The sequence below is a fragment of the Thalassophryne amazonica genome, chromosome 6, assembly GCF_902500255.1.
Source record: "Thalassophryne amazonica chromosome 6, fThaAma1.1, whole genome shotgun sequence".
In the NCBI taxonomy this organism is placed as follows: domain Eukaryota; kingdom Metazoa; phylum Chordata; class Actinopteri; order Batrachoidiformes; family Batrachoididae; genus Thalassophryne; species Thalassophryne amazonica.
The window spans coordinates 74,462,201-74,483,942 of NC_047108.1; the positions used below are offsets into that span (position 1 = coordinate 74,462,201).

At 41.2% G+C, this 21,742-nt stretch overlaps 2 protein-coding genes across 3 annotated transcripts in view; one reads left to right on the plus strand and one right to left on the minus strand.

Annotated features, from left to right (window-relative positions):
* Positions 1-2,258, plus strand: part of LOC117512436 (leucine-rich repeat-containing G-protein coupled receptor 6) — a 148,279-nt gene extending 146,021 nt beyond the window's left edge. The window contains exon 18 of the mRNA XM_034172508.1: positions 1-2,258. Coding sequence (XP_034028399.1) covers positions 1-1,244 — 1,244 coding nt within the window. The 3' untranslated portion in view covers positions 1,245-2,258.
* ube2t (ubiquitin-conjugating enzyme E2T (putative)) overlaps positions 2,167-21,742 on the minus strand; it is a 27,422-nt gene continuing 7,846 nt past the window's right edge. For both annotated transcript variants that reach the window (XM_034172511.1, XM_034172510.1), the window contains exons 6-7: positions 20,951-21,034; positions 2,167-3,147 (exon numbers count right to left, since the gene is read on the minus strand). In XM_034172511.1, the coding sequence (XP_034028402.1) occupies positions 3,034-3,147; positions 20,951-21,034 (198 nt within the window). In that variant the 3' untranslated portion in view covers positions 2,167-3,033. The remainder of the gene's footprint in view (positions 3,148-20,950; positions 21,035-21,742) is intronic.

A 21,742-nucleotide genomic window follows, 5' to 3' on the forward strand; every position in this document is an offset into this window, starting at 1 on the left:
GTCCTTTCCGTCCCTGTGACTCCCTCCTGGGCAGCTGGCTGGTTCGGGTGGGCTTGTGGTCCATCTCCCTGGTGTCTCTTCTGGGGAACTCCCTCCTCCTGCTCTCACTCTTCAGTTCACCCGGTTACCTCTCCCCGCTACGCTTCACTGTGGCATGCATGGGTGCGTCCAATCTGCTTACGGGTGTGTGCACGTGTACCCTCGCCTTCATAGACGCTCTGACTTTGGGAGAGTTTGGTCATCATGGTGCCCGTTGGGAAGGCGGTCCTGGTTGCCAGGCGACGGGATGGGTCTGGGTGTTTGCTTCCGAGGCGAGCGTGTTGCTGTTGACTCTGGCAGCTGTGCAGTGCGGCGTGAGCGTGACGTGTGCCCGGGCCTATGGAAAATCGCCCTCTCTTGGGAGTGTACGGTTGTGTGCACTCTTCTGCCTGACACTTTCCATCACCTTGGCGTCTCTTCCTCTGGCAGGAGTCGGGGAGTACGGGTCCTCTCCGTTCTGCCTTCCCTCACCACACCCTCCCCCATCTTCTCGGCTGCCGTCCACCCTGGGCTTCCCTTTGGCGCTCATTATGATGAACACCCTGTGCTTGTTGATCGTCACAGGTTCATACATCCGCCTTTACTGGGAGTTACTCAGGGGAGAGTGTGAGGGCCTATGGGATTGTGCCATGATCAAACATGTCGCCTGGCTAATATTCACCAATGGCCTCCTCTATGTGCCAGTTGCTTTCCTCTCCCTGTGTTCCCTCCTTGGCCTCCTCTACCTTGGAGAAGAAGTGTTGAAATCAGTCCTCCTACTACTCCAGCCCCTACCTGCATGCCTCAACCCCCTCCTCTTCCTCCTTTTCACACGAGACCACTCCCAGTTTTTCTTGTGTCCTCGACCCAAAGCACGGCCACAGCTACGCCGGGACCGCACCTTCGAGTCGCTGGTTTCTGTGGAGACGGAGAAGAGCTCCTGTTCAGAATCATCAACACAGGGATCACTAGCTGATGGCGAAGCTCTGTACAGTGGAGGGTCTTCTTTTCAAACCCACCTGGATCCAGTCAGATTTTCCCACTGCTCCTCCACTTCCTCTGTTCCTCTCATCCCTTGCCAGATAAGCCCTTCCAATGCCAAAGACAGGGACAGAGTGACAGAAAACCTAAACAATGATGACTGCCTCAAGAGTCAGGGTGCGATTCAGAACATGTGCTCGCTATATCACTTGCCCGTGACCTCCTCTCTCACCTCTCATCCGTGAGCTACCAAAGCAAGCTGTCTGAAGAGCTACTATGGACATTCAAGGGCCATCATCAAGCAGAATCAAGACTGGAAAATCAGTCATTAAGCACCTCAAAATGAGTCAACAGAGACTGCGGAGCACTAAGAGTCTAAGACAACACAACCAAGCGCCTCTGAAAACAGAGAGCACAACAAAGACTCATCATACAAGTTGATGAAAAGATGCATCACAATATGGCAAGACTTTTCCAGTAAAGGACATTTTCTGACACTTTCCAATAGAATGCATTAGTCATGGACTTGCATGGCAGTGAAAAAAAAAGAAAGTTAATAAATACATGAAAATAAAAGCATCAGACAAATCAATGGATTAGTCGAGGACACATTAGGCAGAATCAGTAGTAGTTGGTTTATTATTATTATTGTCTGTTTTTACCAAAATTTCTTAAAATACACAGCAGATTACAGTTTGGTCACATCTTAAGTTCCAGTTATACTTGTTTTTTTTAATAAACTGTCTGTTTGCAAGGAATTCTTTATTATTATAAAGGGATTCATTAATGGACAAACCAGGTTATTTTAACAGAGTAAGCTAACACTTATCATTCACAGAAGCAATTATCAAACATGTTTCTGTGGTTGTGTAACAGTCATCTTTTTTTAAAGTCACCATTTATCTGGCAACAAAATGCAACAGTAAACACCTCACACTTAGGTAAGGTTTACATGGTTTTGTCTCAAATGCGCAACTCTGGCACCGGGCAACGATGGGATGTACCCATTATTCTGCAGACAATCACAGTAGGCTAGCAACATGTATATACAATGTAACTACCTCTGACGTAGCATGATATTGACTCACAAACAGCCCTTTCTATGTTTCTCTTTTATATGATAAACAACAAATATATAATTTTATATATTAAGAAATGAATCCTTAGTTTGTAAAAACTGTTTTATTATTTAGGATGTACATACTTTGTATACAATTGTCAAGCATATGTTTTAATAAATTTAATATCTTTAAATTCTATACATTGGCATTTGTTACTTGTGTAAGTCTGAAACACTCCCACAATACAAGTATACAAACTACTTCATGCAATGTAAGGCTTTTTAAAAGTTTATTTTTAAAATTTAATAAACAACCATAAACATGCATATAACCATAAAGACATCTTACATAAGGAGAATGAATGTTTAAATTAAAGTGACTTACTGTGAAATTTAACATACTCATTCCAAGCAGACAATTCATGCAAAGAGAAGAAATCTATTTTACTAATGCTGCATTCACATGTTGACAGTAGCGGTTTTTACAGCCAAATTACTGTCACTTGCAGTGGCACACCACAAACTACAGACAGAACAGCTTTGCAGTCTTAATTAAGTGATCGGCCAAATTTATGCCACATAAAAAAAAAACATGTTACATTAAAACAAAGTTCGGACACAGTTCATTAGAGAAATGATGTTTCAGTTTAATTTCTGTCTGTACTGTAATACTGTGTCTTGCAAGTCATTCCTGTTTATCTGCCATAACACAGTGTCGCTGCACTAAGAAATTACTCTCACTGTTTAATCTTTAACCACTGTTGAAGACAAATCAACATCCAGTTTATCCCTGCAGCTGTGGCAAGCAGAAAAAGAGGAAAATTTTGAACTTTCAATGGCACGTACATGACAGTGTGCCACTCTCACAGTTAGCAGAGCACAGAATTTTCCTTAGTGTTCTTATAAAAAGCAGTAGAACATCTGGTTTATCGTCTGCTGTCAACATGAATGTAGCACACGAGGTGAGGAGGAAACTACACACAGGTTTTCTTCACCTCCGCTGCATCCTGCTGTGCACTGGGAGCGTCTCTTTTTCTGGATGATGCTTTTGGATTTGAAGCATTTTCTTTGTTGCTTTCTGCTGGTCCCTGAACAAAAACACATGCAACATCAATCAATCAATCAATCAATTTTTTTATATAGCGCCAAATCACAACAAACAGTTGCCCCAAGGCGCTTTATATTGTAAGGCAAGGCCATACAATAATTATGTAAAACCCCAACGGTCAAAACGACCCCCTGTGAGCAAGCACTTGGCTACAGTGGGAAGGAAAAACTCCCTTTTAACAAGAAGAAACCTCCAGCAGAACCAGGCTCAGGGAGGGGCAGTCTTCTGCTGGGACTGGTTGGGGCTGAGGGAGAGAACCAGGAAAAAGACATGCTGTGGAGGGGAGCAGAGATCGATCACTAATGATTAAATGCAGAGTGGTGCATACAGAGCAAAAAGAGAAAGAAACAGTGCATCATGGGAACCCCCCAGCAGTCTACGTCTATAGCAGCATAACTAAGGGATGGTTCAGGGTCACCTGATCCAGCCCTAACTATAAGCTTTAGCAAAAAGGAAAGTTTTAAGCCTAATCTTAAAAGTAGGCTTAAATGGTGGAGGATCATCAGTGATCCTCCACCATCTGGGGCCTATTCCAGAGAGCAGGTTTACTGAAAACTGCAAGTCTGAAACAGAGCTGATGCAGAGTCAGTGTTTGGTTTCAGAAAATGAGTTCATTGTAACCTTATGACACGTTTTCTGGAAAATTAGGTTTGTGAAACTGATGTGCCTGCTGGCAGCTTTACTTCATCTCATCCTGAGTTTTGATGGAGTAGTTGAGACTTGGACCAACTAGATGTAGCACAGAGAGGATAAAATTACTTACTTCAGTATTGATATTGATAATATATATATATGTATAGTAGAGTGACTAAAAAGATTAATCCAGGTTTTGAGTATATTTCTTATTGTTACATGGGAAACAAGGTACCAGTAGATTCAGTAGATTCTCAGAAATCCAACAAGACCAAGCATTCATGATATGCACACTCTTAAGGCTATGAAATTGGGCTATTAGTAAAAAAAGTAGAAGGGGGGGGGGGTTGTTCACAATAATAGCATCTGCTGTTGACGCTACAAACACAAAACTATTATGTTCAAATTGCTTTTTTTTAGCATTCCTGTAAATCACTAAACTAGTATTTAGTTGTATAACCACAGTTTTTCATGATTTCTTCACATCTGCGAGGCATTAATTTTGTTGGTTCGGAACCAAGATTTTGCTTGTTTACTAGTGTGCTTGGGGTCATTGTCTTGTTGAAACACCCATTTCAAGGGCATGTCCTCTTCAGCATAAGGCAACATGACCTCTTCAAGTATTCTGACATATCCAAACTGATCCATGATACATGGTATGCAATATATAGGCCCAACACCATAGTAGGAGAAACATGCCCATATCATGATGCTTGCACCACCATGCTTCACTGTCTTCACTGTGAACTGTGGCTTGAATTCAGAGTTTGGGGGTCGTCTCACAAACTGTCTGCGGCCCTTGGACCCAAAAAGAACAATTTCACTCTCATCAGTCCACAAAATATTCCTCCATTTTTCTTTAGGCCAGTTGATGTGTTCTTTGGCAAATTGTAACCTCTTCTGCACGTCTTTTATTTAACAGACGGACTTTGCGAGGGATTCTTGCAAATAAATTAGCTTTACACAGGCATCTTCTGTCACAGCACGTACAGGTAACTCCAGACTGTCTATGATCATCCTGGAGCTGATCAATGGGTGATCCTTTGTCATTCTGGTTATTCTTCTATCCAATTTGATGGTTGTTTTCCATTTTCTTCCACGTCTCTGTTTTTTTGGTCCATTTTAAAGCATTGGAGATCATTGTAGATGAACAGCTATCATTTTTTGCACCTGCGTATAGTTTTTTCCCCCCTCCAATCAACTTTTTAATCAAACTACACTGTTCTTCTGAACAATGTCTTGAACGTCCCATTTTCCTCAGGCTTTCAAAGAGAAAAGCATGTTCAACAGGTGCTGGCTTCATCCTTAAATAGGGGACACCTGATTCACACCTGTTTGTTGCACAAAATTGACAAACTCACTGACTGAATGCCACACTACTATTATTGTGAACACCCCCTTTTCTACTTTTTTTTTCCTGATAGCCCAATTTCATAGCCTTAAGAGCGTGCATATCATGAATGCTTGGTCTCGTTGGATTTGTGAGAATCTACTGGTACCTTGTTTCCCAAGTAAAAATAAGAAATATACTCACAACCTGGATTAATCTTTAGTCACATAGCACTACTATTATTCTGAACACTACTGTATATGTATATATATATATATATATATATATATATATATAGGTCTAATGGTGCTTATAAATTGATAAAAGCGTTAAATGAGAAAAGACATTCATGCCATCCGGGCTGATAAGGAAGGTTTGCTACAGTTAACACAACTAGTAAATTCTGTTTTTCATTACTGTCTCTTTTTACACCTTTTTGGCACAAGGACAGATACTCGTTTAATGTTCAGCATATGGCACTAATAAGCACGAACAAAAACAGTACGTTGTTCTTCAGATTTTCATCAGAAAGAGAAATATGAGATAAATGTTTAGTTAAGTGGAAGAAATGGGATCCTTCTTCAACAAGTAGGACATGTGGCAACTACTACTAATGCTTGAAAAAACATCATATAAATTACAGAAATTTAGAAAAGGCATGTTTTTTTTATAGATGATTTGGCAGGACTCCACTGTAAATTTGTGCATGTATACTTCTGTGTGGAGAAGTAGAAATATGTCCTATATAAGCCTCAAGGCTCATCAGGTCAACACTTATTCCTTGATACTGCATCATGAAGTACATGAGTTTATGGCTCCCCCTGGACGTGACACCAATCCATCGCAGGTTATTTCCACAACCAAGGCTGGTAGCCGTTTACAGATGGGTGGACTAGAACAAGGCAGATGAAGTGTCTTGTCCAGAGACACAGACAGTGAAACACACCTGTAATCAAACTCCAGTCTATGTATTGGTCACCCAACTCATCTCCCAGAGGGCTGCCTGCCCCTCTGTGTGCAGAGAAGGGAGTAAAAGTGCACACTTCACATCACAGGTCCTGAGATAAAACAGCATTTCCTCAAATATGATCACTGCTTCTTTCTCTACCACATGTGCTGAATTTCATGACTTACAGAGTTTGACCATCCGATCATTTGCTGCTTTTTAAATGACAAATGACACTGGTCAAATTAAAACAATAAACTCAAGCCTCTGAGTACTCTACTTGTTTGCCAACTCCACTGAATAAGAGAAACTAATTTTCAAAAAAACGTTGCTGAAAATGAAAGGCATGGGTATCAATAAAACACACAAGCTCAATCAGTGTTTTTTCCCAAACCTTAAAATTGTATGGTGGAGTTACATGCATAATATACAAAGCAGGGGTGGTGGCCAAGTGGTTAATGCGCTTGGTTTCAGTTCAGAAGGTTCCGGGTTCAAATCCCACCCCTGCCACATTTCTCCATGTAATGTGGAGTTGCGTCAGGAAGGGCATCCGGCGTAAAACTTGTGCCAATTCAACATGCAGATCCACTTTGGATTTGCTGTGGCGACCCCGAGTGCAAACAAGGGAGCAGCCGAAGGGACTTACATGTATAATATACAAATAATGAACGTTTATGAGAACAATGGTATGAATATTTCTTCAGTGTAAAAATGTGAAATGTTACCGCTGCACATGTAATCACACATTCATACATATATCTGAATGTGTTTCTAAGTTGTATTTTGTTTGCCGATTATACAACTGTGATTGGTAGTGGGGATAATTTGAGACAGCTCTTGGACTTGGTGGAGAGGGAACTGCAAAAATTTAAATATTGGTTTGACTAATAAATTATCACTTCATTTTGGTAAAACTAAGTGCATTATTTTTGGAAATAAGCCTAGAAATTGGCATTGAAACTGAAATTGTATCTCAAACTAAATTTCTTGGAGTTTTTGTTGATGATAAGCTCAGTTCGAAAACTCATATAAAACATATTGAGTCCAAAATATCAAACGTTACTGCTATCTTGTATAAAGTACAATACTTTCTCCCCCAGCATTTGTTGGTTTCATTGTATCACTCATTACTTGTCCCTTATATGACTTATTGCATTGAAGTTTGGGGAAATACATAAAAAACAAATACTAATCCAATATTTCTGTTACAAAAAAAAGCTATAAGAGTGATAAGTAAAAACAAACAAATTCATTGTTTGTTCGTCTTCAGTTTTTGAAATTTTATGACTTGGTTGATTATTTTACAATACAGATAATGTATAAAGTTAAAAATGGACTCTTGCCTCAACATGTCCAGGAGCAGTTTAAAATGAGAGGGTCCAGTTAATCAATCAATCAATCAACTTTTTTTTTATATAGCGCCAAATCACAACAAACAGTTGCCCCAAGGCGCTTTATATTGTAAGGCAAGGCCATACAACAATCATGAAAAACCCCAACGGTCAAAACGACCCCCTGTGAGCAAGCACTTGGCAACAGTGGGAAGGAAAAACTCCCTCTTAACAGGAAGAAACCTCCAGCAGAACCAGGCTCAGGGAGGGGCAGTCTTCTGCTGAGACTGGTTGGGGCTGAGGGAAAGAACCAGGAAAAAGACATGCTGTGGAGGGGGGCAGAGATCGATCACTAATGATTAAATGCGGAGTGATGCATACAGAGCAAAAAGAGAAAGAAACAGTGCATCATGGGAACCCCCCCACAGTCTACGTCTAAAGCAGCATAACAAAGGGATAGTCCAGGGTCACCCGATCCAGCCCTAACTATAAGCCTTAGCGAAAAGGAAAGTTTTAAGCCTAATCTTAAAAGTAGAGAGGGTATCTGTCTCCCTGATCTGAATTGGGAGCTGGTTCCACAGGAGAGGAGCCTGAAAGCTGAAGGCTCTGCCTCCCATTCTACTCTTACAAACCCTAGGAACTACAAGTAAGCCTGCAGTCTGAGAGCGAAGCGCTCTATTAGGGTAATATGGTACTACGAGGTCCCTGAGATAAGATGGGACCTGATTATTCAAAACCTTATAAGTAAGAAGAAGAATTTTAAATTCTATTCTAGAATTAACAGGAAGCCAATGAAGAGAGGCCAACACGGGTGAGATATGCTCTCTCCTGCTAGTCCCCGTCAGTACTCTAGCTGCAGCATTTTGAATTAACTGAAGGCTTTTTAGGGAACTTTAGGACAACCTGATAATAAAGAATTACAATAGTCCAGCCTAGAGGAAATAAATGCATGAATTAGTTTTTCAGCATCACTCTGAGACAAGACCTTTCTGATTTTAGAGATATTGCGTAAATGCAAAAAAGCAGTCCTACATATTTGTTTAATATGCGCTTTGAATGACATATCCTGATCAAAATGACTCCAAGATTTCTCACAGTATTACTAGAGGTCAGGGAAATGCCATCCAGAGTAAAGATCTGGTTAGACACCATGCTTCTAAGATTTGTGGGGCCAAGTACAATAACTTCAGTTTTATCTGAGTTTAAAAGCAGGAAATTAGAGGTCATCCATGTCTTTATGTCTGTAAGACAATCCTGCAGTTTAGCTAATTGGTGTGTGTCCTCTGGCTTCATGGATAGATAAAGCTGGGTATCATCTGCGTAACAATGAAAATTTAAGCAATACCGTCTAATAATACTGCCTAAGGGAAGCATGTATAAAGTGAATAAAATTGGTCCTAGCACAGAACCTTGTGGAACTCCATAATTAACTTTAGTCTGTGAAGAAGATTCCCCATTTACATGAACAAACTGTAATCTATTAGACAAATATGATTCAAACCACCGCAGCGCAGTGCCTTTAATACCTATGACATGCTCTAATCTCTGTAATAAAATTTTATGGTCAACAGTATCAAAAGCAGCACTGAGGTCCAACAGAACAAGCACAGAGATAAGTCCACTGTCCGAAGCCATAAGAAGATCATTTGTAACCTTCACTAATGCTGTTTCTGTACTATGATGAATTCTAAAACCTAACTGAACCTCTTCAAATAGACCATTCCTCTGCAGGTGATCAGTTAGCTGTTTTACAACTACCCTCTCAAGAATCTTTGAGAGAAAAGGAAGGTTGGAGATTGGCCTATAATTAGCTAAAATAGCTGGGTCAAGAAATGGCTTTTTAAGTAATGGTTTAATTACTGCCACCTTAAAAGCCTGTGGTACATAGCCAACTAACAAAGATAAGTTGATCATATTTAAGATTGAAGCATTAAATAATGGTAGGACTTCCTTGAGCAGCCTGGCAGGAATGGGGTCTAACAAACATGTTGATGGTTTGGATGAAGTAACTAATGAAAATAACTCAGACAGAACAATCGAAGAGAAACAGTCTAACCAAATACCGGCATCACTGAAAGCAGCCAAAGATAACGATACATCTTTGGGATGGTTATGAGTAATTTTTTCTCTAATAGTCAAAATTTTGTTAGCAAAGAAAGTCATGAAGTCATTACTAGTTAAAGTTAATGGAATACTCAGCTCAATAGAGCTCTGACTCTTTGTCAGCCTGGCTACAGTGCTGAAAAGAAACCTGGGGTTGTTCTTATTTTCTTCAATTAGTGATGAGTAGAAAGATGTCCTAGCTTTACGGAGGGCTTTTTTATAGAGCAACAAACTCTTTTTCCAGGCTAAGTGAAGATCTTCTAAATTAGTGAGACGCCATTTCCTCTCCAACTTACGGGTTATCTGCTTTAAGCTACGAGTTTGTGAGTTATACCACGGAGTCAGACACTTCTGATTTAAAGCTCTCTTTTTCAGAGGAGCTACAGCATCCAAAGTTGTCTTCAATGAGGATGTAAAACTATTGACGAGATACTCTAACTCCCTTACAGAGTTTAGGTAGCTACTCTGCTCTGTGTTGGTATATGACAATAGAGAACATAAAGAAGGAATCATATCCTTAAACCTAGTTACAGCGCTTTCTGAAAGACTTCTAGTGTAATGAAACTTATTCCCCACTGCAGGGTAGTCCATCAGGGTAAATGTAAATGTTATTAAAAAATGATCAGACAGAAGGGAGTTTTCAGGGAATACTGTTAAGTCTTCTATTTCCATACCATAAGTCAAAACAAGATCTAAGATATGATTAAAGTGGTGGGTGGACTCATTTACTTTTTGAGCAAAGCCAATAGAGTCTAATAATAGATTAAATGCAGTGTTGAGGCTGTCATTCTCAGCATCTGTGTGGATGTTAAAATCGCCCACTATAAGTATCTTATCTGAGCTAAGCACTAAGTCAGACAGAAGGTCTGAAAATTCACAGAGAAACTCACAGTAACGACCAGGTGGACGATAGATAATAACAAATAAAACTGGTTTTTGGGACTTCCAATTTGGATGGAAAAGACTAAGAGACAAGCTTTCAAATGAATTAAAGCTCTGTCTAGGTTTTGATTAATTAATAAGCTGGAATGGAAGATTGCTGCTAATCCTCCGCCCCGGCCCGTACTACGAGCATTCTGACAGTTAGTGTGACTCGGGGGTGTTGACTCATTTAAACTAACATATTCATCCTGCTGTAACCAGGTTTCTGTTAGGCAGAATAAATCAATACGTTGATCAATTATTATATCATTTACCAACAGGGACTTAGAAGAGAGAGACCTAATGTTTAATAGACCACATTTAACTGTTTTAGTCTGTGGTGCAGTTGAAGGTGCTATATTATTTTTTCTTTTTGAATTTTTTTGCTTAAATAGATTTTTGCTGGTTATTGGTGGTCTGGAAGCAGGCACCGTCTCTACGGGGATGGGGTAATGAGGGGATGGCAGGGGGAGAGAAGCTGCAGAGAGGTGTATAAGACCACAGCTCTGCCTCCTGGTCCCAACGCTAGACAGTCACAGTTTGGAGGATCCAAGAAAATTGGCCAGATTTCTAGAAATGAGAGCTGCTCCATCTAAAGTGGGATGGATGCCGTCTCTCCTAACAAGACCAGGTTTTCCCCAGAAGCTTTGCCAATTATCAATGAAGCCCACCTCAGTTAAGGACCCTGCTTTTCTGTAAAGGGTGTTAAGAGTCTGGAATGACTGTTTAGATTGTATTAAAGTATCTAGTACATTGGCTTGTTTTAAAAGACTGTATAAAAATAATATATTAACTTGTTATAGTTTGAGTAATTAAGTAAATTGCCTGTGTGGCTATTTTTTGTTTGTTTGTCTGTTGTATTACTTTGTTTCACTGCATTACATTACTGACTGGTATTTGTTTTTTGTGTTTATTTTTGTTTGTACACAGAAAATGGTGGGCTTTTACAAGCTTCTGCCCACACCCTTTCAGCCGCACTAAATTGATAAATTGAGTTTTGTTCTATATGTTTTAATTTTTGCTGCAGTAAACAACAGTCCTACCCTTACCAAAAAATAGTACTGATAAGTATATAAAAAGTAAACTAGAAGTATACTTGAAACATACTTGCATATACTACTTTTTGGTAAGGGTATGCTTAAAAAAGTTCTGGATACCTCTAGTGATCTCTCTGACACAACCCTCATCATTTCTCTTGATTATTTTGGCCATAGTCTAGGCCAAAATTGTAAACTTCATACAGAAATAGTTGATGAAAATACAGTGAATCTAGAAAGTATTCACAGTGCTTCACTTTTTCCACATTTTGTTATGTTACAGCCTTATTCCAAAATGGATGAATTTCTAATGGAAAAAATTGCTGCTTTGAAGATCTCAATGAGCACAGTGGCCTCCATCATCTGTAAATGGAAGACGTTCAGATCCACCAGGACTCTTCCTCGTGCTGGCCGCATGTAACTGAATAAAATGTGTGAAAGACTCCAGAGAATTCTTTATTTATTCAGAGGTGCGGCACAGATATTGGTACAGCAGAAAACATCGGCAAAGCCGGCGAGCTATTCCCGGCGCAACCTCCCCTCCCAAATTTTCTCAACGGATTTACACTGATCTCAAAAATGGTCCAGATGAAAGCAAGAAAAACGTCTGGAAATTCTCATGTCTGTTACAGAGAACACTGGAAAACAGTGTTGATATATTACAGCTCAGGCCTTTACTGCATTGGACAGGGTCTGCACTGGGATAGCACCGCAGTAAGGTGCGTTACATGTTGAAATCTTAAGTTTCATCTTACAGGAATTAGTCTCATACTGCAAAAATAAATAAATAAATAAAGTTTGGCTGTGTGCTACCAGGAGCTACCAGGCTACAGGTCAGTTACAAGAGAAGTCTTACAGTCTGCCCACATCAGAGCATCAACATGTTGGCAGCCAATGACTTTGCTGACATCATGACAAAGCCATAAATGGATAAACAGGTGGAGCGTTGGGAACTCTGTTGTGTGGCAAATGAAGCCTGAACATGTCCCTATCTTTGAGTCCCAACCAGCTAAACTAACACGTTAACCTCAGTTCAGGTGTTTATTAAATCAAATTCCTGAGGACTGCCCGCTGGATATCATAACAGTTTGCTTTGGTGTGGGCAATAAAAGTTATGAGCCACTTACTTTCCTCAGTAATCATGCATTAAATGGACTGAACGGATGAAGCTACCAACAAATACTACCAGTACATTAGCATGGGTCCGTTTTTAAAATGTTGGTTTAATTCACTCTCTTAGCAGTTATTCTAGTGAAGAACACAAGCAACAGTTTTTTTTTATTACTACATAAGGTCAATTGAGAGCATTTTTAATGCAAATGACCGTGAATGTGTAAGAGGATGGTGATTTAGGGCATGTGGGATTCATCAACAGCTGATATTTAGTGATACCACTACGGTTCTGGTGCCGTTAGATCTTTGGAATCTTAGATCTGGGAATGCCCTTGCACGGATGACATCATACCTGACCAGGCGTTTTCACTGTGTTTTGTACAGTAACACTACCTCTAACCTTGGTAATATGAAATTTGGGATTCCACAGGGGTCTGCCATAGGCCCCCTACTTTTCTCCCTTTATATAGAACCCCTTGGGCACATATTGTGGCGTTTTGGGCTTACCTTTCATTACTATGCTGATGATACTCAGTTATACATGCCAATGACTGCTGGTAATCTCATCCACATAAAATCCTTAGAAGATTGCTTTGCATCAGTGAAAAGCCAGATGTCTAGCAATTTCTTACTTTTAAACTCTGATAAGACTGAAATGATGGTTCTTGATCCAGTGAGACATCAACATCAATTTGACCAGTTAGGCCTAAGCTCGTGTGTCATACATCACACTGACAAAGTGAGGAACCTTGGGGTAATTTTTGATCCTATGTTGTCTTTCAACCTCCATATTAGAGATATTATGAGGACTGCTTTCTTCCACCTGCGAAATATAGCGAAGAATCGTCCCATCCTGTCTATGGCTGATGCTGAGACTCTGATTCATGTGTTTTTCTCTTCTAGATTGAACTACTGCAATGTTCCATTTTCTGGTTTACTGCAGTCCAGCATTAGGGGTCTCCAACTGGTTCAAAATGCTGCTACCAGACTTTTGACAGGAAGCAGAAAGTTTGACCACATTACACCCATTTTGGCATCCTGTCCCTGTGAGATCAGATTTTAAGGTTCTGCTATTAACCTATAAAATCATTCATGGACTAGCACCTCCCTACTTGGCTACACTACGTACCGACTCGGGCAGGACTACTTTGTGTCCCGAGGGTGAATAAAAAGTCTGCGGGTCACAGGGCTTTCTCGTATCATGCCCCTATTCTGTGGAATGATCTCCCTGCATCAATAAAACAGTCACATTCTGTAGAGACTTTAAAGTCCAGAATGAAGATGCACTTATTTTCCCTTTTGTATGGCTAGCATACTGGCATAGTATGTTGTTATGCTTTTGACCCTTTTCAAATGAATTTTATTAGCAAAGAGAGCAGGCTGCGGTCTCAACTTTATCTAAAGTCTGGGTCTTTTTTTGAAGCTTAGTGCGATCACCTTAGTATGTCTTCTGTTTTTCTTGTTGCTTAATGCTGACAAATTATACTGTATTTGTCATCTTTCTGCTGCCTGATTCTGTTTTTTCTCTCTGTTTAAGGTGCAACTCCTTCCAGAAATGGGAGTGGGTGTCTTCTTCTGCAGGCCTCCTGTCCTGTGCAAGAGCATGGACTCCAAAAATTTCCTGTATAATTGTATTGTCAATTGTGTCGGTAGAATAGACCAAGCAGAGGGTCACCCCTTTGAGTCTGGTCTGCTTGAGCGCCTTGAAGCAACTTTGTTGTGATTTGGTGCTATATAAATGAAATAAATTGAAATACTTGCTGCACTTACGGAGTTGCACAACAAAAAACATACATATCTCAGCATTAACTGAAGATTATGTGAATATCCTCATCAGTCACTCAGCTGAAGTTTCTTCAACTGATGCATTTCATCTTATCAGATAACAGCACTGGGTCTAAGTGCTGACTGTGTTAAGATGAAGCTGTGTCTGGTTTTTGTGGTTGTGCTGCTGCTGGCTCTCCATCTTTCACTGCAGGTGAGGAGCCAGAGTCTGAACAACACCGGTGACTCAGTGAATACAACTACAAACATGACGGTGGCTAGCTACTTCACAACGCCCAGTTTCAACGCTACAGCGAACACAGTCGAAGACAAATAAAGGTTTTCCAAAGAGCGAGGCCTTCACACTGCTGCTCTCAGTTGCACTCGTGCCCACTGTGGTACCTGGTGATGGCATTGGCACACGACACACCACCAAGTGGCTTTAATGAAATATCTATTTATATTATATAGTAATATGAATATAACACAGATTAGATTGATAACCAACATGTTTGTGTGTGTGTTTGTCTTTCTGTGGTGTTGTGAGCCATCTGTCATGCTGCTGGTTCCGTTCTGTCTTAGTATCCATGACCATCTAAATCTCTATATTCACACCTGGCAGGTCTCTAGGGATGGTACTCCAGGGTAGCCCCCTGCATTGAGAGACCATCTCACCGTCAGACCTGCCATTTTAATGCACCAACATCAAACTTTAGCAGGACCAGTGGGTAGTAACTTCTTGGGATAACCTCAGGATATTACCTCAGTAAGGTCCTGTGTTTTTTAATTGCACCTCATATGACTCCATGCTTTAGCAGGTCCTCACCAAGGACCTGTGGTTTTAATTGCACTTCATACGACCCCATATTTTAACAGATCCTCACCAAGGACCTGTGGTTTTAATGTACTCATCTCAAGCGCCTCAAACTAAGCAGGGTAAACAACATCAGTAATAATAAATCCAACGATATGTGTTCCTTGTGTGTCTTGTCTGGTCCTCTGTTATGTGTTATTTTGTCTATACTGTCCAGTGTGTAATTGTTATTCACTCGTGAATATTATTATGAATTCCTGAATTATATTACAATGGTATTGTATTATGTTACGTTTATATTTATATGTGTATGTGCATGTGTGTATATATACACTCAACAAAAATATAAACGCAACACTTTTGCTTTTGCTCCCATTTTGTATGAGATGAACTCAAAGATCTAAAACTTTTCCACATACACAATATCACCATTTCCCTCAAATATTGTTCACAAACCAGTCTAAATCTCTGATAGTGAGCACTTCTCCTTTGCTGAGATAATCAATCAATCAATCAACTTTTTTCTTATATAGCGCCAAATCACAACAAACAGTTGCCCCAAGGCGCTCCATATTGCAAGGCAAGGCCATACAATAACCATGAAAAACCCCAACGGTCAAAACGACCCCCTATGAGCAAGCACTTGGCCACAGTGGGAAGGAAAAACTCCCTTTTAACAGGAAGAAACCTCCAGCAGAACCAGGCTCAGGGAGGGGCAGTCTTCTGCTGAGACTGGTTGGGGCTGAGGGAAAGAACCAGGAAAAAGACATGCCGAGAAGGGGGGCAGAGATCGATCACTAATGATTAAATGCAGAGTGATGCATACGGAGCAAAAAAAGAAAGAAACAGTGCATCATGGGAACCCCCCACAGTCTACGTCTAAAGCAACATAACCAAGGGATGGTCCAGGGTCACCCGATCCAGCCCTAACTATAAGCCTTAGCGAAAAGGAAAGTTTTAAGCCTAATCTTAAAAGTAGAGAGGGTATCTGTCTCCCTGATCTGAATTGGGAGCTGGTTCCACAGGAGAGGAGCCTGAAAGCTGAAGGCTCTGCCTCCCATTCTACTCTTACAAACCCTAGGAACCACAAGTAAGCCCGCAGTCTGAGAGCGAAGCGCTCTAATGGGGTAATATGGTACTACGAGGTCCCTAAGATAAGATGGGACCTGATTATTCAAAACCTTATAAGTAAGAAGAAGAATTTTAAATTCTATTCTAGAATGAACAGGAAGCCAATGAAGAGAGGCCAACACGGGTGAGATATGCTCTCTCCTGCTAGTCCCCGTCAGTACTCTAGCTGCAGCATTCTGAACCAACTGAAGGCTTTTTAGGGAACTTTTAGGACAACCTGATAATAATGAATTACAATAGTCCAACCTGCATGCATGAATTAGTTTTTCAGCATCACTCTGAGACAAGACCTTTCTGATTTTAGAAATATTGCGTAAATGCAAAAAGGCAGTCCTACATATTTGTTTAATATGCGCTTTGAATGACATATCCTGATCAAAAATAACTCCAAGATTTCTCACAGTATTACTAGAGATCAGGGAAATGCCATCCAGAGTAACGATCTGGTTAGACACCATGCTTCTAAGATTTGTGGGGCCAAGTACAATAACTTCAGTTTTATCTGAGTTTAAAAGCAGGAAATTAGAGGTCATCCATGTCTTTATGTCTGTAAGACAATCCTGCAGTTTAGCTAATTGGTGTGTATCCTCTGGCTTCATGGATAGATAAAGCTGGGTATCATCTGCGTAACAATGAAAATTTAAGCAATACCGTCTAATCCATCCCACCTCACAGGTGTGCCATATCAAGATGCTGATTAGACACCATGATTAGTGCACAGGTGTGCCTTAGACTGCCCACAATAAAAGGCCACTCTGAAAGGTGCAGTTTTATCACACAGCACAATGCCACGGATGTCGCAAGATTTGAGGGAGCGTGCAATTGGCATGCTGACAGCAGGAATGTCAACCAGAGCTGTTGCTCGTGTATTGAATGTTCATTTCTCTACCATAAGTCATCTCCAAAGGCCTTTCAGAGAATTTGGCAGTACATCCAACCAGCCTCACAACCGCAGACCACATGTAACTACACCAGCCCAGGACCTCCACATCCAGCATGTTCACCTCCAAGATCGTCTGAGACCAGCCACTCGGACAGCTGCTGAAACAATCGGTTTGCATAACCAAAGAATTTCTGCACAAACTGTCAGAAACCGTCTCAGGGAAGCTCATCTGCATGCTCGTCGTCCTTATCGGGGTCTCGACCTGACTCCAGTTTGTCGTCGTAACCGACTTGAGTGGGCAAATGCTCACATTCGCTGGCGTTTGGCACGTTGGAGAGGTGTTCTCTTCACGGATGAATCCCGGTTCACACTGTCCAGGGAAGATGGCAGACAGCGTGTGTGGCGTCATGTGGGTGAGCAGTTGTCTGATGTCAGTGTTGTGGATCGGGTGGCCCATGGTGGTGGTGGGGTTATGGTATGGGCAGGCGTCTGTTATGGACAAAGAACACAGGTGCATTTTATTGATGACATTTTGAATGCACAGAGATACTGTGACGAGATCCTGAGGCCCATTGTTGTGCCATACATCCAAGAACATCACCTCATGTTGCAGCAGGTTAATGCACGGCCCCATGTTGCAAGGATCTGTACACAATTCTTGGAAGCTGAAAATGTCCCAGTTCTTGCATGGCCGGCATACTCACCGGACATGTCACCCATTGAGCATGTTTGGGATGCTCTGGACCGGCGTATACGACAGCGTGTACCAGTTCCTGCCAATATCCAGCAACTTCGCACAGCCATTGAAGATGAGTGGACCAACATTCCACAGGCCACAATTGACAACCTGATCAACTCAGAGGATGTACTTCCTGCGGCAGCTGAAGAAGGCCAAGCTGCCTGTCCAGCTGATGGTGCAGTTCTACACGGCCATCATCGAGTCCATCCTCTGCTCCTCCATCACGGTGTGGTACGCCGGGGCCACAGCCAGGGACGGACACAGACTGCAGCGCATTGTGGCCTCTGCTGAGAAGGTGATCGGCTGTAGCCTTCCATCTCTCCACGACCTACACGTCTCTAGGACTCTGGGCCGAGCAGGTCGGATCACAGCTGACCCTTCTCACCCTGCACACGGTCTGTTCAAACCACCGGACCAGAACCTCCCGCCATAAGAACAGTTTCTTCCCCTCTGCGGTTAGACTCATGAACTCCTCATAACTCAGTCACTTTAAGCTTAACTCTGTCACTTTATCATCTTATCACGGGTCACTTTAGACAGTGTACTTTGGTTTTTAATTGCACTCCTCCCACTGCACTGTTTTTTCTGTTTCTCTGTTTTTCTGTTGCACACAGCCTTTCATATTTCTTTTTTTTTATCTTAGATTTTATCTTATTTTGACACATATGTTATATTTTATCTTAGCATTTTATCTCTTCTTAATGTTGCACCATTGTACCGAAGCAAATTCCTAGTCTGTGAATCCTGTTCACTGGCAATGGCAATAAACTTCTTCTGATTCTGATCTGAACTCTATGCAAAGGAGATGTGTTGCACTGCATGAGGCAAATGGTGGTCACACCAGATACTGACTGGTATCCCCCCCCCAATAAAACAAAACTGCACCTTTCAGAGTGGCCTTTTATTGTGGGCAGTCTAAGGCACACCTGTGCACTAATCATGGTGTCTAATCAGCATCTTGATATGGCACACCTGTGAGGTGGGATGGATTATCTCAGCAAAGGAGAAGTGCTCACTATCACAGATTTAGACTGGTTTGTGAACAATATTTGAGGGAAATGGTGATATTGTAAATGTGGAAAAAGTTTTAGATCTTTGAGTTCATCTCATATAAAATGGGAGCAAACCAAAAGTGTTGCGTTTATATTTTTGTTGAGTGTATATATATATATATATATATGTGTGTATGTATGTATGTGTATGTATATGTATATATATGTATGGGTGTGTTCATATGTATGTGTGTGTGGGTGTATGTTCACATACATATATAATTGTATTATTTATATGCTTTATATATTATATATGAAACATTAAGCTCAAAATGACGGCAACCGTGTAATTTAATTTAATTGAGGATGGAATTGGGGGTGGGAGTCAATAAGCTTGTCTTCATCCCACTCCTTTCCAAGTTGATTCTGTTTGTGTTATGTTAATTCATTTATGCCTTTTTTTTGTCTTTATTAATTTTGTTTTTTCTTTTCACCATTTTATGAACAGTGTCAAGTGTGTACATAAAACTGTACTATTTGTTTATATTGTTTATATTATTGTTTATATATTATGTTGACTTGGAATAAACAAACAAACAGCTGAATATATGTACATCTAATGCTGCGTTCACACCGGGCGCAACGTGAGCGACAGCAGCAACAGGTTGCCATGTAATCCCTATGGAACGATGCGTTTTGGCGCCAAGTCACGCAGCACGACGCGATGGGCGCGAGTGAAGCGATGCAAGTGAAGCGATTTTGAGCGATTGGCGCATTTGTGGCACGATATTGCGTCGCATCACGTCGCGTTGCCCTCTTTCCCAAGTTGAAAAATCTGAACTTTTTCGTCTCTTCGCGCCACGATGACCAATCAGGGACTGAATATGTAGTGACGTGGAGATGTCTGGAGTTTGACTGAAGATGTGAACATGTCCTGTATCTGGTAGCAACCTGTGAGCAGGACTTATGTCTCTTTTGTCCTTTATTTCACAATTATGACAGAGTTTTTGGAGCAAGCAGCAGCACCACAGCAGTGGGAGAGGAGTTTCTTTCTCTTTTTACTTTACGTGCGCGCGCGAGCGAATCGTCCGTGGAGATTATTTTACTTATTAACTACACAGATGTATAATAAAGCAAATGGTGACTGGTTTCTAAACACAATTATGACAGAGTTTTTGGAGCGAGCAGCAGCCCTGCAGCAGCGGGGAGCAGAGTTTTTTGGAGTTTTCGGAGTGCCAGGGGACAAGTTGGGACATGCCCAGCTCTACACAATTTCTCCTATACTCACTGGGCTGGTAAGCACTGAAAGCCGAGATAGGCATGCAGGCACTCCGAAACGGAGGTGTTCTTTGTCTCGCTCGATCAGCGAATCGGTCCTGACGCGCGAAGTCTCCGCGCGGCTTTCCATGACAAAATCTCTTGTTAAAAGTGAAATCTGCCGGAAAATGGCTGATGTCCAGCTCTTGTGATAACCAGAGAAATTGCTCACGACGGTCCCAGCTCCACAAAGCCATCCGTTTAGAAATGATGTGGTGTTTTCTGCCTCTCGATGGCGGCTCGGAGCGCGGAGCGCCGTGCGCCATTGTGGAGCGTCCTTAAAGCTGTAGTAACAGTCCTTATTCTCTGTGAAGCCCGTAAAATTTTCACCGAAAGCCAGATACATTTTTCAGATGGTTTCCAGCTGCTTGTCTCTAACAGTTTCTGAAAAAATTCTGATGGAAAAAAAGCCCAAATCATTCCGCCATTTCCTGACAATGAAAATCCGACGAGGGGGCTGGACCACTCCTCCCACAAGGCGTGCTCACAGGCGAATGACGCAACCGACAGGCATGGAAAAACTCACGAATGCGCATGAAGGTTCAAGCTTGGCTGACGTAAAAACATATGAATCAAATCCATATAGTTTTTGAAAAAAAATAAAAAGGTACGATACTTTTCTCACAGACCTCGTATACATACATATACATACACACACACACACACACACACAGACACATATATATAAAAACTTATTTACTGTTTCATTTAAAGACCAGAGTGACTTACTATATTCTTCTGAACAGCATATTCCTCTGTCCATTTTCTGGCTTTGTCCATGAACAGCTGCTTGCTGTATTTGAACTCCGCCGACTTAAAAAGAAGAAGAAAATTAACACGTATCATTTACAAGGGACTTTCACAACTGTTCAGTGTATCACAATCTAAATCAGAGAATGCCAATTATGCACCATGAAAGACCAACATTCTGCAGGTTTTAATTATAAACTGTCTCACACCAAATGTGTTGGGAGGTGCATGGACGCTGCGGAGTGTGTTGATTTTCTTATCGGCAGCTCCATCTGCCTTCACAACAAAAGCAAAGTTTACAGCATTTTGCACTTAGGGACAGACAAAACAGGCAATGACTTTCTGCTGAGAATGCAGAGTTTTCTACATTTCTGTTCTGGCTGCTCGAACAAGTCTCAAATTTGCCATATTTGTTAACATACATTACTCTGGTAAATAAAAAAAGAGCATTTGTAGTCACCCTGCAAATGATCAACGGAAGATTTGCAGCAAATGCAGAAGAACTAGTGGAGTTTGTAAATGAGCTCTGTAAGCACCAGGAGGGGAGACAGACTTATCGGGCCGACACTCCAACATTCTCTACATGTGGACAAATTACACAGAGCCAGTTTGTCCAGTGGAGCATCTGACTGTTTGTCTGAGGTGTGTCATTAACATGAAAATAAAATGTGATGCAAGTGCATGACTGAGCACTCCTTTAGTCTTTTTAGGCTAACATTACCCAAGCCTTTAGCAGCAGGTAGTTACGATAAAATACCATGTGCAAAACTA